The following is an 18,920-nucleotide window of genomic DNA, read 5'->3' as shown; positions in this document are numbered from 1 at the left end:
CACTGCGTGGTCATTGTCTGACTCCCCACACTCAGAGCTCCGTGTTTCCCAGGTTCATCTGTGTCCTGCTGTGTGTCAGGCCCACGTTCCCACTTCGGCTGAACGATGCTGCCCTGTAGGGATGTGTACTGCCCGTTGCTTCATCAGTTGTCGCCCTTCTGGGCTGTTTCCACTCTCTGGCTTTGTGAATAACACTGCCACGAACATCCATGTTCAAGTTTCTTCACCGACATCTGTTCTCATTTCTACTGGTCATCTCCCTGGTGGTGGAATTGCTGGGTCATCTGGTTACTCTGTCTGGAGGATAGACGCAGCTGCAGCATTGGGCGTCCCAGGCCCTCTGATCCTCACTGGCACGTGCTATTTGTCATCCATCTGTTGGATGACAGCCGTCCTGTGAGTGTGACGCAGTGCCTTGCTATGGCTTTGGCCTGTACTTTCCTGATGACCAGAGATGCCAAGCATCTTCTCATGTTGGCCATCTGTAAATCATCCTTGAACAACATCTGTGGAGGACCTCTTGTCTTTCCATTCCTTGGACCTTTATCCACAACTTGAATGTTGGCCAGGCTATCCCAGGGGCATAGTTTGCCCCTCTTGATGGGCCTCCATCTCCTCAGGGCCCTGGTCCCTTGATGGAGCTTATGGCAAGTGTGTCCTGGAGCTGACCCTTTCATGGCCCCTCCTCTCCATGGTTTGAGAGTGTTCAGGTGTCATCTCAGAACTGGCCTTCCATCCTGTCCCACCTTGTGTAAAAGAGGAATTTGAGACCCCAGCACGTGGGGGGAGCTGTGTGTCTCCCCACTTCTGTCTGGGCAAGTGGGGATCCTCATTGGGAAGGAGAAGCCGGCCCCTGTGCCAAGTCCCGTCCGGTCCCCCGGCAGCCTCTCAGGAAGCCACAGTTGTCTCCTGCCAACAGGGAAGCAGGCCGGGAGCCCACTGTCTAAGTGCTGGGCTGTCCTGCCTCATCAGCCTTCCCAGGGCTGGTCCTCTCTGAAAACCGATGGGTTGGTGTCCAGCACGCAAAGGACAGGCTCTCTGAAATCCATCCTGAGCCTGGGAGCTGCACTTCCTGGCCTGAGGCCACCCTTCTCAGGATGCCTGGCCATGGTGGGTGTGACATGGCCTGGCTGGGTGCCCACCGCCTCCCCAGCCTCCTCATCTGGGGACACAATGTGTGCTGCCCCGTGGGTCCAGAGCACGCGTGAAGACCATAGTCGTACATGACGATACAGGTGTCCACCTCAACTCTTTGTAAAGAGTAGTGTGAATAAGAGTAACAGTGCTTAACACATGTCAACCAAAGACCACCCCCAGAGGGGGGACCCCGGTTTTATTCACTTATTTCTATATTTTTGAGCTTCCTCTGAAACTTTCCACAGAGCTCCAGACTCAGTTTTGGGGGGCTGAGATTGGAACTCCACCACTTTTTCTCTGAGCTTTGGGAATAATAACAATAACTCAAGTTGTCTGCTAGAATCTGATGTCATTTACAAGCAGGGTGCCTGGTATACCATTGGTATTCAATACCTTGTAATGAAATAATAATAATTATGAGGCTGTATTCTCTTAATAAGTGAATGTCATGTTCACCATCTCATCCGATGGGTTATTTAATTTTTAAGAAAAGTGAAGATCTGATTTTTAAGAAAAAAATATTTTAAATTAAGTCCTTTAGATATGTTGATTACAAAAAAAAAAAAAAATCCACCTAAAATGGGTTTCCTCTTCCATTTCTTCTGTTTTTGGCCACACTGGGTCCTCACTGTGGCACACGGGCTTCCTCTAGTTGCTGTGTGCCAGGGCCATGTCCTCTGCATTGCAAGGTGGATTTTTAACCACTAGACCACCGGAGAAGTCCCCCATTTTTTCTGCTTCCATTTGACTTCTCCCCTGCTTTTGCTTAGAGAGATAATTATACATTTAGAAAACTTAATGTATTACACACAAACCTTCAAAACTCATTTCCAGCAGAAAGTCCCAATCTGGCTGATACTGTACAAGCCCCGTCCCCGTCAGGGAGCAGGGAGGGAGGGCGGGCCGGAGTGCGGCAGTCTGCACCTGGCCGACGTCCCCGCATGTGTCCGCAGAGCTGGTGATGCTGCTGGAGTGGTGGTCGTGCACGGAGTGCACCCTGTTCACCGACCAGGCCACGGTGGACAGCTTTGGGAAGGAGCATGTAGTCATCATCCTCAACCACAACTTTGAAATCGACTTCCTCTGTGGGTGGACCATGTGCGAACGCTTCGGCGTGCTGGGGGTGAGCAACGTAGGGGTCCCAGGAGGGTGTGGGGTGGGCGACATGGGGTCCCAAGGAGGGGCTGGCATGGCTCCCTGGAGGGTCTGGAGTCTCCAAGAGCTCTGGGTTTTCATTTGCTCTGTGTTTAGCCCCTGGTCCCTCTGAGCTTGGCATGTGAGTATGACTAACCACATGGGTTCTGGGACTGCAGGCTGCCCCAGGGCTCCCTCCTGAGATCAGGTGTTACTGCCTTTCCTTTGCAATCCTCCCCCGTCGGCTCAGCTGCCTCAGATGAGAAAGGCTGAGGGGTCCCCTGCAGGGAACACCAGTGGGTGGTGGCCCTGGCATCATCCTCAGCAAGCCCCCAGCCTGGCAGCCGGAGCAGCCCTGAAGGCCCAGTACACCCTCTAGGCTCCCCTCCTGCCCACATGCCTGCCTACCAGCATCAGCCAGATCTGCCCATTGATTCTCATCTAGTGACACCCGTGCTCTGGGGCCCTGCCCATCCCAGTGGCATCATGCTCAATGTCAGGGTCTCCCAATGACAGCCAGTCCTGAGGGCTGCCTGCAGGGTGCTACCCGTGGGGACTTCGTGGCCATGATGCACCAGCTGCTCCTCCTCCCTTCAGAGTTCCAAAGTCCTGGCAAAAAGGGAGCTGCTCTACGTGCCCCTCATCGGCTGGACGTGGTACTTCCTGGAGATTGTGTTCTGCAAACGGAAGTGGGAGGAAGACCGGGACACCGTCATCAAAGGCCTGAAGTCCTTGGCCGACTACCCCGAATACATGTGGGTGAGTGAGGCGGCGGGGTGAGGCCACACAAGCTGTGTTACCTTGGGCATCAGGAATGCAGCCCAGATTATTAGTTGTAAAGCCAACAAGAGCCTCTGAGCTCCAGGGAGGCTGTTTGAGCAGGGCCACGGCCCAGCCCCATGCAACTGCAGGCTTGGGAACCCCTCTTAGGCCACCTGCTCCCACCTGCCCCAGGTGGGCCCCGCACACCTGGGCCCACACAGAGGAGATCCTGCTGGGCTGAGTTGAGGGCACCCCTGGAATGTTAGCAGAGAGTCTGCCCAGGCACCCAGGCTGTTCTGTGGAGTCAGGTGTCAGGACAAGCCCTCGTGAGCCACAGTTCCATGGGTCAGCATGGACTTCAATTCCTAGAAGGTTTGCACTGCACTTAAAGCAGCCACCCTTCAAGGGCAGAGCAGGCCCTGGGGGTCCTTTCTGAGCCCCTTGGTTGGAGTTTGATGGACAGCCATCTGAAATGATCAGTATCTATCGGTTTGAAATCAGTTCTTTCTGATTCTTCTTTCTGGTCTCTGACGGCAATTCTTTGTGAACCGGCTGTTTATTTATTTGGTGTCTGTAACTCACGTTGAGGCAGAGGGATGGAAGATTTTGTTTTCCACAAGCCGTCCGGAGGCTGGCGCCCAGGGACACCGAGTCTGACTTCTCTCCAGGAAGCGTCTTTTCGCCCCCTGGGAATAGGCGCAGTGCTGCCGCCGCCTGTGAGGAGTCACGTACGGAATGTGACGGCAGCATCTCTAACCAGCCTTTGTCCCCCACCGCGTCCTAGTTCCTCCTGTACTGTGAGGGCACGCGCTTCACGGAGAAGAAGCACCGCGTCAGCATGGAGGTGGCCGCCTCCAAGGGGCTGCCCGTCCTCAAGTACCACCTGCTGCCTCGGACCAAGGGCTTCACCACCGCGGTCCAGTGCCTCCGCGGGACAGGTAAGAGCTGCCCGCCCCGACCACCACCACCCCAGACTCCCAGCAAAGTGAGAGGTGAAATCAGTGATTTGCCAGAAACCAGATCAGTGAGTTCTGTGTAAAATATAGAATGCCAGTGGCATTAAAAGGAGATCTGAGTTCGTGGATTCACATGTTGTAAGATTCTTGTGTCATTTTTTGAGGTGATATAAATACTAGTTAACGGAAAACAACTAAAGTGATCATTTTTTAAAAGTATATAACTGAAAACCTTATAAAGGAAAAAATATATATCCAATTAATCCAAAAGGACAGCAAAATCAAAGAAAGGGACAAAGCGCAGGATGGATAGGAAACAGCCAGACAGTGGCTTTAAACACAAGTGACTCAACTAAATGCCCCAATAAGAGATGGGAACCCTCACAACGGGCATCCAGGTGAAGAGCCGCGGGCCAAGCTGCCGGATGTCACCTGTTGCCCTCTGCGCCCTCCCTGCAGTCGCAGCTGTGTATGACGTCACGCTGAATTTCCGAGGAAACAAGAACCCGTCTTTGCTGGGGATCCTCTACGGGAAGAAGTACGAGGCGGACATGTGCGTCAGGTGAGCTGCTGCCCACGGGGCCGGGGCCGGCGGGGGGCGGGACCGGGACCGAGCCCGCGCGCACCTTCTGCGCGGCTCCTCAGCTCTCCCGGACGCCCCCACGTGGAGGTGCTGGGGCATTCCACCCTCCAGGACCCGCACACGGTGGGGCCGTACAGAGCAAAGGAGGCGGCGCGAGGTGCAGCAGAAGGTTCCAGAAGCTCTAAGGGAGGCGTGACCCCGCCCGCTGGAGGGAGCAGAGTTGTTGGGGAAGAGGCTTTAGAGAGCTAAAGCCTGGGCAGTGAGTAGGCTTTTCATAGGCAGGAGAAGGACAAGCAGTCCCATCCTGAGCAGCCTGCCCATGTGGTCCCCTTTTCATGGTGTACAGCCATCTAGACCACCTGGGAGTGATGGTTGGGTCAGGGCCATGTCCTCCGCCTCCCTCTCCTGGCGACCGCGGGCTGAGTCGGCAGGTTCTATCCTAGCCAGCCTGAACTCCTTTGGCTTAGTGGCAGCCCAAACCGAGGCACATCAAGCTGGGTAACACAGGGCTGCTTGGGATGGTGGGATCCATGTCTGTAACAAAAGATCAAGGTCGGGGACTTGAGTTGTGTTGCAAGGTCATCCCTGTCTCACAGCCACACTCTGACCTCCACGTTTCTCTGCCCCAGGAAAAGAAGATAAACCACCCAAAAAGTCTGGCGGGGGGGCGGGGGGGGGGGGGGGGGCAGGGGGGCCGGTGGCAGGGGGTGGGGTGCAGTTGACACAGTAGTGGCCACCAGGGGCTGGTGATTTTTCTGGGGCCATGGCAGGTCCCAGTCCTCCTCAGGGAGCCCTCAAGGCAGATCTTGGTCTGGCCCCTGGGTAGTAAGGGGCTCCGGGTGTTCCAGATGCCCATGGTCAGAGCCGGCAGGTGGCAAAGTGGTTGGTGGAGGGGGGGGGACCTACCTGGTCCAGCTCCAGGCTGGTGCTCACACCTGCCCCCAGGCTGCACCGCCCTCTGCTTGGACATTCAGCTCCAGTGGGAGAGGACTGGTGCTGTAATCTGCTCTTTTTCTCCTTTGTTGCAGAAAACGGGGGGCTGTATTCAGTATCTTAATAGATATATTCTTAGAATTTTGGAAAGTTTCAACTTACTGCTTTGTATTATGTACCATTTGGGTGTTTTGGGAAAAAGCAATATTCCAGTGAGTCCAGCACATACCTGTAATCAAACAAGTCAAGGTTCACATGACCCATTGGAGTTTTCCTTCACTTTCCTTTCCCCTACTGAAGAAGATGCCCCAGGGGCCTGTGGTTAGGCAGGGCCAGGGCCATGGGGATGGTGGCTTGAGGCTCCCCTGTGTCCATGCTGGCCGTTGGGGCCAGCATCCTCAAAGTGGCTTGAGTCGACTCTGGGAGATAGTATTCATATTTGTATTTATCTCATCATTTAAAATTCTTATATATTTCATGCTTCATACAGCAGACATACAACAGAACCTGTATGTGGTATCTGTGCAATTAGGGGAGAACAGTCACTGTGGGCAGCCATCTCTCTGTGGACAAACCTCTCCTGACTTCCTTTCCTTCCCGAGATGGTACCTGTGATGAGTCCTTCAAATGATACCCCTCTCTGTGTGGTCAGGGACTCCTGCAGGTGCCCCACACCTTCCGGGTCCACAGAGCTAAACCGTTTTGTTTACTAGGGGGTAGCAGTCTTCTCCTGTCCTCTGAGTGCACAGCGGAGTCTCCCGGGGGCTGCGTGATGTGTGGTCAGATGTCTGATTGTGTGTGCTTGTAAAAATCCTGTTTTCATTTTGAATATGGTAAAATGGACAGGTGCAACCCACAAAAACCAAAGTTCTCAACTTTTAGAGGAAAAAAAAAGGTTGATATTCCTTCAACAGAGGAGATTTGCCTCTGGCTGTGGAAATTTCTCCTGTCTCTTTTCTCACCCTGGGCCATCCGAAATAGGCAGTGACCCCGGTCGGCTGGTTAAGTTACTCTTGCTCCTGCGTGCGCTTGGCGGCCCCTGCTGGCGATCCTTCAGTATTGCAGGGCCCTGGAAAGAGGTCTGGGTCTTGCCAGGTAGACCCCTCCAGTCCTGGGGCTGGTAATTCAGCTGGTGATATGGTTTATACATAAGCCACTGTCCCAGTTGAAGTCAGCAGTTTGTTAGGTGAGATTAAATTTTCAAAATCTCTTCAGCTTTTCAGGCAAGTAGATTTCATTTGCGAAAGATGAAGTTTATTTTGCCTCATGAAAGACACTCTCAGCGATGATCACATCCAAAGACGAACTGAAAGACCAAACCTGCTGCTGAGGCTCATGAACGGTCAGCCTTCCCAGTGGAGCTAACTGCTCCTGTCCATGGGGACACTCCTGAAGTGTCCCCGTGCAATGCTTCAGCGCTCCTGGACATTTGAAGCGCCTGCCGGGGCCCTCTGTGATCCCCTGCATAATTCCGAGGCACCGGACACTGCTCAAGGAAAAGTTATTTTGATGTTTGTGTGTTCTTAGAAATTGAGAGTCAGATTTGAATAGAAAAGGCAGGACTGACAAGTAACCCTGATGCATAAGAAATTATTTTTCCCTGTTTCAGTTTGATGTCATCTGGTAATTCACTTTGCTTTCAATCTTCTTAATGAAACAGGAGATTTCCTCTGGAAGAGATCCCGATGGATGAGAAGGGAGCAGCTCAGTGGCTTCATAAACTGTACCAGGAGAAGGTAAAGGCGCCCAGCCCCCCCTACCTCCACTCCACCCCTACCCCTGGGGTCTCACAGAGGTTCCCAAGGGGCAGCTAAGAGGGCAGGCAGGTAGCATGCTGACTGCCTCTAGAGACAGAGTGCTGTGCCCCTCTCAAATTCTTCTTTCCAGTCCTTTTCTGCGTCTTTCATTTTTCCTTTCAAGAAATTAACAAACTAGAGAAAAGTGTACTGGGTATCACATGCTTGTATAACCATTGCCAATAATATATTATCACATTTGTTTCATTTTTTGTGTGTAAAAGAAATTGTAGGTATGTGACACACATTTTATGTGTGTGTGTGTGTGTATACATATGATTTAATATGTAAGAGACACACTATAGATGACACAACAGTCTTCTTAGTGACCCCACCCAGTCCCTCCTCCATTCCGCTGACATGTCTCACTCCTGGCTCTTCGGTTTGTTTTATACACACAAACATACAGGGGATTGGCTTCTCATCTTCAGCAACAGAGAGGCTCAGATAATCAGAAAGTCCTTCTAGTATAAAACACATACCCTTTTACAAGGGTTTTAACCAGATGACAGGAGCTTCCCAGGTGGCGCAAGGGTAAAGAGTCCACCTGCCAATGCAAGGGACACAGGTTCGATCCCTGGGTTGGGAAGATCCCCTGGAGTAGGAAATGCAGCCCATTCAAGTATTCTTGCCTGGAGAATCCCATGGACAGAGCAGCCTGGTGGGTTCATGGTGTCGCGAAGAGTCAGACTGGACTGAGCACGCAGGCAGCAGCAACCAAGTAATGTGTAGCATATAAATCTTAAGAGGAATTCAAGCAAACTTCTAAAACTAAAGAAATAAAATGCATATCCTTTTAAACACTGACAAGTGCAAAAAAAAAAAAAAGTAAGGGAACTTTCTCAGGAGCAAAAGAGGAGGTGGGACTGGGAGTCAGCTGGGAAGGCTGTGAGTGGAAGCTCATGGAGTCTGTTAGTCCGCCCACCCTGTGGTCTTGAGTTTTGGTGCCTACATGCAAACAAAAGACATGGACTTGACCTCACTCGGGGCTGGAAGTTAGAACTGAAGACCCTAATGAAGCTGGGACCCTGTTGGACTTTCATCCTCATGGAGGCTAAACTGGAAAATGTACGTGCCAGCACAGGGAGTGACTTTGAAGCTTACCTTTCCCCTCTGAGTCTTGAAACATCTCCCTGGTGATTCATAATCGCAGCACTGTCCTTAAACAGGTGGGGGGTTGACGTTATACTAACAACATAGTTCAAGAACAAAATCAAAATATCAGCATAAAAAAGTGGTTCCAGGTGAATCTCTGTAGAGTCCCTGAAAGAAGCACATGTAAAGCTAGAAGAACATGACTCCAGACTCAGCTGCCAAGACTTCTGCTGGAGACGCGCTCGTAACCGAGACCCGCCATAGGCGAGCATGACAAGCAGACAGAAAATTAAACCCTCCCGAAACTTCAGCTGTGGAACTACTACTAGGCAGAGACTCAAAGCTGTTTGCTTGAAATGACTAAGCAAAAAAAAAAAAAAAAAGGATTGATGACTTCCCTGGTGGTCCAGCGGGTATGAATCCGCCTGCCAATGCAGGAGTCATGAGTTCAATCCCTGGCCCAAGAAGATTCCACATGCCTTGGGGCCACTATGCCCATGTGCCACTGCTGAGCTCATGTGCCACAACTGCTGAAGCCTGTGCACCCTAGAGCCCGTGTTCTGCAACGAGAGAGGCCACCGCAATGAGAAGCCAGCACACCACAACCAGAGAATTGCCCCCACTTACCACAACTAGAGAAAGATCATGTGCAACAACAAAGACCCAGCACAGCCAAAAATAAAAATTAACAAATATTTTTTTAAAAGAAGAAGGGATTGAAAACAAAAGAATGAGACCTGTTAAAAATGGAACAGATTAGAAGAAAAACCAAGTAAGATATACAGGCATGAGAAATCTAGTAATTGACAGTAAAATCTTAGTTAACAGATTAGATAGAAGATTTGATACAGCTGAAGAGAGAATTAGAACCTGGGATCAAGACTGCTGGGAGAATTATCAACAACCCAGATATGCAGATAACACCACCCTCATGGCAGAAAGTTAAAAGGGACTTAAAGAGCCTCTTGATGAAAGTGAAAGAGGAGAGTGAAAAAGCTGGCTTGAAATTCAACTTTCAAAAAATTAAGATCATGGCATTTGGTCCCATCAGTTCATAGCATATAGAAGGGGGAAAAGTGGAAGCAGTGACAGATTTTATTTTCTTGGGCTCCCAGATCACTGCGGACGGTGACTGCAGCCATGAAATTAAAAGATGCTTGCTCCTTGAAAAGAAGGCTATGATAAACCTAGACAGTGCAGAGACATTACTTGGCCGACAAAGGTCCATATAGTCAAAGCTACGGTTTTTCCAGTAGTCATGCAAGGATGTGAAACTCAGACCATAAAGAAGGCTGAGCACTGAAGAATTGATACTTTCGAGTTGTGGTGCTGCAGAAGACCCTTGAAGAGTTCCTTGGACTGCAAGGAGATCAAACCAATCAATCCTAAAGGAAATCAGTCCTGACTATTCATTGGAAGGACTGATGCTGAAGCTGAAACTCCCATACTTTGGCCACCTGATGCGAAGAGCCAACTCATTGGAAAAGACCCTGATGCTGGGTCTGAAGACGAAAGGAGAAGAGGGTGGCAGAGGATGAGATGGCTAGATAGTACTACCGACTCAATGGACATGAGAGGAAACTCCAGGAGATAGTGAAGGACAGAGAAACTTGGTATGCTGCAGTCCATGAGGTCCCAAAGAGTTGAACACAACCTAGCAACTAAACAACAACAAAGGTTTTGAGGAAATTACTCAGTATGTAGCACAGAGGAAGTGAAAACATGAAAGGAAAGTTAAAAGATCCAGAGGCTAAACAGATGTCCAGAATGTAGCAATTAGACCATCCAGAGGATAAGGCGGGAAGAATGATGAAGAGCAGTTGTCAGGGATAACCATAAAACTTCCAGAGTTGAAGAACACGGGTTTCATCAGGTTCAAGAAACACAAGTCAGGGATGGGATAGATAAAAAGAATGTATGTACATATATATGTGTACACATGCACACAAACATACGTTACAGAAACATACACGAAATAGAATAAACAGAGAACAAAGAAAATAATAACAGCATAAACTATTTAAGCAGAAAACAAGCTACAAAAGAGGAATCCAGTGCACCAAAAGATTTTCTTTAAACATATTAATAAAATGGAAAACCTTGGGCAAGGCTGACTAATTAGAAAGAAGGTATATGGTGTGTGTGCATCCCGTGGTGGATGGGCAGAAAGACGTGTGCACGAGGGTGCAAAGGAGAGTGTGTCTCAGGATCAGGTTTAGTTTTTAAAAGTTGGAACCTCTTACAAAGAGTGACATCTCCCAGCAACACTATTTGCTTATTTAGCAGGAAGTGGGAAATAACCTAAAAGTGCATTATTAGAAAGTAGATACATGATGTATGTTTATCCATTTGCTGGAATTCAGTTGAATGAACTGCATGCATATTCTCAGTCTAACTGAATCTTAAGAAAGTAGGTGTATGAAAAGCAGACTGCGGTAGGCATATGTTGTGATGCTACTCACAGAAAAGCAGACAGTGCAGGAGTGGTCCTAGACATTGTCCTAGAGGTGCCCATGCACGGGGTGCAGGCGTAAACCCTCCTGGGGAAGGAGACCACACTGGCCTTCGGTTGTGTGTGAGGAATGGCTGACAGGTCGGGACACAGACTGCCTCTGTCTGCATTGTCTGCTTAGGGGCAGGCGGGCAGAGTGGAGCGGGCTGAACCAACAGGCTTGAAAACGTTCTAGAACCCCACGGGGAAGGGCCCTCAGGGTGGGGGGGTGCACGTGTGGGCACCCTGAGGTATCCTCATAGATGTAAGGGTCGCAGCTGCTCCTGCCTGAGCTCTCAGGCCTCTGGCACCCGCCCCACGCCCCCTGGGTTGGCAGGGGCAGCTGGTGTCTGACGACACATTGGAAGAGGCTGTGACACTGCCTATTTGTCAAGACCCCCGCCCTGTTTTTCATGTTATGCCAAACACAGCTGAAGAAGCTAAATGCAGAAAATAAAACAGAAAAAGGTGAGGAGAGGTGAGACCCAAGCCTTTCCAGACTTGGTCCCAGACACACGCCTCGTCATACGTATTTTTATTTATATGGAATTGTATGGCACTTAGGCACTTGAGAAAACTCAGACTATCATGAGTGTATCTCCTTGCTGGCACGTGGCGTGTCATAGCTACAGAGAAGTCTATCTCAGCATCTCGGCTGCTCAGTCAGGCAGCTGCCACTCTGGGTGTTTAGTGTGGCCCTGTTTCCCTGTTGAGGATGCTTTCATGTCCTCACATGCTCCTCTGTCCTGCCATCATTAGCCACCAGGACACGGCGGAAGGAGAGGTTAAGCAGCTTTCTGTGGGTGACCCAGCTGGCAGGCCATGGACTCCCAGCAGCGGTGGCTGCCACCCTTGCTCTGGAGGTGTCGCCAGAGATGGTGCGGGGCCCGGCAGATGCTGTAGTCCTGGGGCTTGGAGGTGCCTTTTGTGCGCCAGGCACTGGCTGATCATTTCCCTAGGAGGAAACTTGCCTGATCGAAGGGTTTATGTTTTTCAAGTTTTTGATATAAGCCAACCACAGATGAAGGTCATGTCAGCTTCATCCCGTGGCCCATGTCATGTGGTCCATCCACTTTATGTATATGTCGAGTCATTTCTTGCTTTGGGGTTATGACAACAGCACATGAAGGCCACTGTTCCGGTTGACTCTTTCAGGATGCGCTGCAGGAGACATATAACCAGAAGGGCGTGTTCCCGGGGCAGCAGTTCAAACCCACCCGCCGGCCATGGACGCTCCTCAACTTCCTCTTCTGGGCCACGCTCCTCTTATCTCCTCTCTTCAGTTTTGTCTTGGGCGTCTTTGCCAGTGGATCCCCACTCCTGATCCTGACGTTCCTGGGGTTTGTCGGGGCAGGTAATGAAGGGGAATGATGGCACGACTCAAGGGTGGGAGCCTTCCGTGTGCTGGTGGCCACGCCCAGGCCTGGAGCCAGTCACCCAGCAGCTGGGATCAGGCCCGAGCTTTGCCAGCCTCAGACAGCAGCTCTGACCACTGAGCCACGGGGCCGTGACGACGTCCACCAGATTCCAGGGCCATCTCTCCAGAAAGCTGGCCAGCCGGCCTGCCGCCTGCTTGGCATCTTGGGCGGAGAGCTGCGTGGGGAGGGTCCTGGCCACTGGGTCTGCACGTGGGCGGTTGGGGGCATGGGCTGGCATGCTGGGCCGAGGTTCCCCAGGACACTGCCGTTGCTCGCGCTGTAGCAGACGCGCACGGACACTAAGTGTCGGGCACTGCAGCCCCGCAGCCCTGGCTGAGAACTGCAGCCCTCAATGGGCCCACACCTCCTGCTGCTCCCTGCTACCCAACCCCCAGGCTGACTGGGTGGGAGAAGGGCAGAGGACCCGCCCCTCGCCCCCAGGAAAGTCTGAGGTCAAAGGCAGGCCTCCCCATAATGACTTTCCCGGCTTGATGGCAAGGCGATCAGCTAACCTAGCCTTTTTCCTGTTTTAAAGCTTCCTTTGGAGTCCGCCGACTAATAGGAGTGACTGAAATAGAAAAAGGCTCCAGCTATGGAAACCAAGAATTTAAGAAAAAGGAATAATTAATGGCTGTGATTGAACACACATAACCTGACGGTGGTATCCAATTAACTCAATTAAAAACAGAACAACACACCTAGTGCGGGGGAAAAAGACACTTAGAAACTATTTTTCTTATTAACTGGTGACTAATATTGACCAATAAAACTTGAGCCAAGAGTAAAGCGGTCAGCAGACCTGCAGATGGAGACGCCAGCCTCGCCCCTGCGCAGGAGAGCCGGGCTGGGTGCCTGCGGTGGAGGGCGGCCGCTCCCGCCCCCGGAATATGGGGGCGTACCCGGCCCGAGGGAGGCTTTGGAAACGTTCTCTTCTCGCGCTTAGATCCCGTTTTCGGTTTTTATCAATTTTCTTGGGAATTTCCCCTGCCCCTCGCCACGTCCCCTGCACCCACTGCGGACGCTCTACCCTGCTCCCGCTGAGAACTGTGTGCCTGGGTTCCCAGGCCCCCAGAGCACCTACTGGCCGCTACCAACCCGCACCGGGCCTCCGGGCGGGAGGGAACGTGGTCTGGCGAAAAGCACACTGGGCGGGGCTGCGGCGGGACACGCCCCCTCCCCCGGAGCGCCTCCCTAAGCCTGCATGCTGACACCTCGAATCCGTTTTAAAGCGAGTGGAGCCAGAGAAAACGCGGCGGAAGGTCGAATTCTGCCCATGCCCGGAGCTTAGCTCCTCTGTCCCCCTCGCTCCTGGCGGACAGCGGCCTTTCATCCCGCCGGGGGCAGGGCTGCAGGGGGCCGGCCCCCCAGCCCCAGCAGGGCCGGTGCGCCAGGGGCGCTATGCGCTAGGGAGACCTCTGCCGCAGGGCTGGCAGATGCTTTGAAAAGGTGGTGTCACCATTACCCTGTCTTCTAAAGGTGGTTGGAGGCTGTTAATATGGAGCTGTTCAGAGGTTTTGTTTTCACAGTTGACCTGATGGAAGCCAGAGGTGGGGAGCCTTCCCCACTCCGCCACCTCCCTTCCAAGCAGTGCGTGCGTCCTGGAGGATGCTGGCCTCTGGGGGAGGCAGCGGAGTCCCTAGTGTCCAGGCAGCATCTCCTCCAGCCTGCAGCCACGGGGAGGTGTTTCGTGCACTCTCAGGCCTCTTGGCCTGGCCGGGCTGGAAGCCTTGGGGTTGCCCGGCAGAGTGGACCTGGGCCGCCGCTCCAGCTCCGCCACGTCATTCGGCCACAAGCTTGCATCCGACTATCTTCTTAAACTTTCAACTTGCTTTTTTAAAGTCACACTCCCCTCATCTTTTTTAGCAAGGGAAAGAAAAATAATGGGTGTTATCTCTGCTGTCCTGTAACCAGCATTCAGAATAGAGGCAGGTTGAATTTTCTGGGGGGGGGGGGGGGGGGGGGGATGAAAGAAAGAGGAATGAGCAAAATTATAAACCAAATTGGAAAAAATAATTATGCATTGGCCCTAAGTCTGAATTTTGGGGAGACCTGTGGAAACAGCAGATTGCCTTTACAGTGACACTACTAAATTCTGCATTGGTGACCTTGGTGATGGCCCCAAGGTCGCAGGGACAGGACCCGCAGCTCTGCTCATTCGCAGTGACTGTAAAGGCACGCACGTCCTCTCGAGGCTGGGCGCTGAGACTGTGTGGAGGCCAGCTGCCCTCTGCCACAAAGCTCGCCTCCCGCTTCCCTGCAGGCGTGGAGCCTGGTACGCAGTAGGGCCGCTTCCACTGGGGTGAGCGGCTCCCTTACATCTTGTTTTTCTTCACACAACATGCTGCTCACCTGTGTGTGTGTGTGTTTGTGTGTGTGTCATTTGCTAATCCACTCATCCCTGAAGAGCTTAAAGGAAGGTTGAAGGGCACTATTGTGAAGATACATTACCTGGAAAGTGCAAATTTAGATCTTTCACCATTTAATTAATAGCTCTTGCTTCCCAGCTAAGTTCCCTCCCCTTGAAATTGATACACAATATGTAAATTCTATACTGAGTCAGTAACCAGCTGTGAAGACTCCTGGGTGAATGGAGATTGAGACCACATGTAGGTTTTAAATCTCAGTGACTTCTTTCTGATTTAACGAAGATTAGCTTGTGCATTTGAATACCAAGCCCTTTGAGAGCAATAAAAATTACACCGTAAATGTTTGCTTTTTTTTTTTTTCCTTTTTTGGAGGGGTGGATCCTGCTTTTCATCCACTTCAGAGGGAAAAGGGGGAGGTTCCTTTAGTTTTTTTAAATTAATAAATCTCAGAACAGTGCTTTTCTTATTTCTTTTCCTTTACCCCCTTTGTTACTGATGTTGTCATTGTCCAAAATCAGTCTGAATGTTGGGACAGTCCTCCTGGTCACCACCAGAGAGGGTGCACTCTAGATTCAACACACTAGGCCCCAGGTCGGGCCGAGCAGGAGCAGGAATCCATGGTGTTGGCTGACCACTCTGCCAGGGGAGGGGTTTGCTGAGCCTCTCTGCAGGGAAGGGGTCTGCTAAGCCTCTGGGGGTGTAGTTTTGTTGCTGCAGCAGCTTCCAGAGCCAGCCCCACTCCCACTGGAGATACAAAAGGCAGCAGCTTCAGGCCTTGGGTCCCTCCCACAGGTGCCGGATGAAGGGTGAGTCCTGAGTCCAGGCTGCTGGATGGTGTATTTCTCAGCTCAGGCCCCGGTGCTGTATGTTCTGTCGCTGACACACGTGTGCTGGTGCTGCCTGGCAAGTAGAGTCTGGGTCCTGGGCCCTCCTTTCGTGTCCAACAGTCCCTCTGCAGGGTTCCAGGGGCTTCTAGGGTGCCTGCGCCAGTGTGGCCCTGTGACAGCCCTGGAACAGGTGAGCAGACGCCAGGGAAAGGCTTACCTGCTCAGGGGAGACCACTGACAGGGTTTTTAACCCCAAAGAAGTGACCCTGGTCATCGGCTCCTTGGTGACAGCGTGCTGGATGCACAGCCCTGTCTGAGCCACAGCCCCCCCACCCCCACCCCGAGAAGCAGAGTCAGATTGAAGAGATGGTCTCTGTATGAACTGCTCAGTAATGACTTGGATCAGTGACATGAGTAGTACTTGCCTGTAAAGGTGACGCAGGCATGTCTGCCTGCCGGGGCCGTCTGGAATCTCCGCCTTGTTCGCCCGGTCACCCCCCACCCCTGTGCGCACCATGGCACAAGCTCTTTCTCACTCTAACTCAGTTGCTGAGCACTGACGTCCACCTCCAGAAGCGTGGTGCATGCAGTTATGTGCAGGTCAGGAGCTGTCTCCAAGTGGTCCACACCCATGTGACCCCTGTTCGTGTCAGATTTGAAGTGAAGAACAAGTCCCTCTCTGCATGTTGCTTTGTCTCTGCCTGAGATACCTAGAGACAAGCCACATAAATCTTCGGAGCCCGACCGATTTTCAGCCGAGCTGACTGACCCTTGTGTGATGTGTGCTGTGAATTTCTCACCACAGCTGCATGCAACCCTGGCACGCAACATGGCAGGCAGTGGCGCCATGCGGTTTCCAACCCCTGGCAGTGTAACCAGGCTTAGGGGTTAAAACTGTCAGCCCAATGTGCCCACCTGCTTCCCTCTGAAGACGGCATGTCCCCCCTCCACGTGCCTGCCCCTCTCTAGCAAGTTAGCTCCCAGGCAAAGGCAAGCCTCTCCCCAGTGCCGTTGGGGCCAGCCACAGCCCTGACACCCCCAGACGTCCTGGGTCGTGAGTGGTGCTGCAGGCAGGCAGACTTTCCTGTGGGTTCCGCATCCTTGCATGTCAGGGCCAGGACACAAATACACTGGAACCTTTTTTGGGTAGGTGATGTCACACTGCATTCTGCTTGATGCAGGGGTGGACATGCATGAATTGAGTTCACCCCCAGCACTGGCCACGAGCTGACTCAGTGCAATGGAGGTATTCCCACAAATGCCGGGGAAGGAAATAAGAGCCCTCGGGGGAACCCAGGAACTCAGGGCAGTTGACTCCAGTCAGGCTGGCGGCAGCCACACCCTCCTTTCAAAGACAATTGAATTGCTTTAAAATTTGAAGCTTTGTGCTGACAAGTTTACTTGGAGTTTTCTTTTCCTATAAACTTTTCAGTTTCTTAACTTTTTGTTTGCAAATTATTTTGGACAGAAGTTGAACTGTGAATGAGATACTGAAATGCACTAAATTGTATTAAACTGGAGTTACTTGATGCCATGAAGAAATGCATCTGATCTACTCGTATTTATTGTCTCAGAATTGTATGTGGTGACAATCAAATGTTCCTTGCCTACATACCAGGAAATTCAACTGGCTTCTGAATCATCACGATCGTCAGCAAGTACTGTTAACTGTAAATGAAAATTTCTCTCTTTGGAAAACAACACAAACCATCGACCGAAATGTGTGGGACAAATGTCGGCGTTCTTTTTTTCCATTATTGATCCTCTGCCGTACCTGACCGCTGGCCAGCTTCAAAGGGTGATAAATTGTATACAGGGTGCAAATGTATTATATGGATGCTTCCTTTTGTACACTTCGTTTTTACAATTTTGCTACAGCTTTGTGTAGTGGAGGAGAGCGGTATTTTTGGTCTCTGGGAGCCTGTTGGGGGTGGGGGGTGGGGGTGGGAGCTAACTTGGACTCTAACCGCCTGTATCCTGCGAAAACTGGCTGCACTTGCCGTGTGCTGGAAAGGTCGCTTTGTACTCGGGTGTGCTCCAGCCTGCCTGAGTGGCGGTATTTTCTAGATAGGATGCTGTGGGCGTCATGCTTGTTTATTAAAACTGCTGCTGTGAAAGAGAGGGATAAAATATCCACACTATGAGACCGTGACTGCCTGCCTCCTCCTGGCCCTGTGCTGCTGGCCCGTGGAGGGTTTTCCCGGGCACTTCCTGGCCCTTGGGTTCCCCGCCTTGCAGGTGCCCTGAGGCTTGGACTGTTTCTCCAGACCGTCCTGTGATGACACTCTCTGAGCCTCCCCATCTCGTGAAAGTTGCTTTCGGAAGGGAACTCAAGCAGAGCGACGGTCAGGCGAAAGCAAGGCAGAAAGATCAGCTGGTGCCTAAAGCATGCTCACTGACCCCTCTGCCTAAAAACCAGTCTGAAAAGCCATCTAGGACAAAAGGGTTTCCAAAGTAGGCATGTATATATCAAAAACTATTTTTTTGTAAAAGCAAATTCACTCTGTGGAGAAAACCCAGGAACCCTTCTTTATAAAGAAAAAAACTCTTGTCAGAACCAAGAGCTATTCCAGGGTCTGATTTGTCTGTCTTGTGAAAATAAATCGAGCTAAAAGACTCATGGTGTCACTTATGCTCTGGGCAAGAGCCCTGAAGACATGCCTCTCTGCTCTGGGGCTGGTGCCAGCAGTGGGTCATCTGCCCCGCAACCTGGGAAAGCCAGGCTCCGATAGGCTCTCCTGACCCACACGTATCTACCTAAGACTTGGCTTTGCAAGTGTATCCTGAAGTCAGAGCATGTGTGGACCAGCGCATACCTACAGGCCCCCCATACACATGTGTACTGGTGTGCGCACACACACACAGGTGTGCACACACCCCAGACAGCAAGGGGAGAGCTTGAGATGCTCATGTAGGAACAGCCCCGTTAGGAAATGGAATGAAACCCCAAGCCTGCACTGGGGGCTCCCCTGCCCCCTGTCTCCTCCCTGCATGGACCCTGAGCACAGCCTGGTCCAGGCAGTCACACAGGAGTGGGTGTGAAAGTGCTCCCCAGAGGCTGAAACCTCAGTGGGGTGTTGGAAGTGTCTGGTGGTAGCTCGGAGGAAGGGGGCGAGAACGGGCGGTCTCTGGGCTCCAGTTCCACCAACTGGAAGGGTGGTCCACTCATAGGATCCAGGCCTCCAGGGCTTGGAGACTTAGAGGGACTCTGGGAGCTGGGGGTCTGAGAGCCCTGGGCAGGGGAACACTGTCTGCAAAGGCGCAGCCCACCTGCCCTGAGGGCTCTCCTCTCCCCCGGGGTCTGGGTCACCACTCAGGACTGAGGGTTCTCCACCTTCCCTGGGATCTGGGTCACCACTCAGGACTGAGGGCGTTCCTCCCCCCGGGGTCTGGGTCACCACTCGGGACTGAGGGTTCTCCAC

The 18,920-nt window shown here is 51.9% G+C and overlaps 1 protein-coding gene across 5 annotated transcripts in view; it reads left to right on the top strand.

Annotated features, from left to right (window-relative positions):
* The window catches only part of AGPAT3 (1-acylglycerol-3-phosphate O-acyltransferase 3), an 88,160-nt gene extending 70,045 nt beyond the window's left edge, over positions 1-18,115 (top strand). For all 5 annotated transcript variants that reach the window (XM_061167478.1, XM_061167482.1, XM_061167480.1 and 2 more), the window contains 7 exons: positions 2,091-2,260; positions 2,869-3,030; positions 3,818-3,971; positions 4,449-4,551; positions 7,166-7,241; positions 12,043-12,241; positions 12,841-18,115. In XM_061167478.1, coding sequence (XP_061023461.1) covers positions 2,091-2,260; positions 2,869-3,030; positions 3,818-3,971; positions 4,449-4,551; positions 7,166-7,241; positions 12,043-12,241; positions 12,841-12,929 — 953 coding nt within the window. In that variant the 3' untranslated portion in view covers positions 12,930-18,115. The remainder of the gene's footprint in view (positions 1-2,090; positions 2,261-2,868; positions 3,031-3,817; positions 3,972-4,448; positions 4,552-7,165; positions 7,242-12,042; positions 12,242-12,840) is intronic.
* The last annotated feature ends 805 nt before the right edge of the window (positions 18,116-18,920 follow it).

This window comes from Dama dama, chromosome 19 (genome assembly GCF_033118175.1).
Source record: "Dama dama isolate Ldn47 chromosome 19, ASM3311817v1, whole genome shotgun sequence".
Classification (NCBI taxonomy): domain Eukaryota; kingdom Metazoa; phylum Chordata; class Mammalia; order Artiodactyla; family Cervidae; genus Dama; species Dama dama.
The sequence above is the reverse complement of the archived record's forward strand: the minus strand, read 5'-3'. Positions and strand labels throughout refer to the sequence as shown.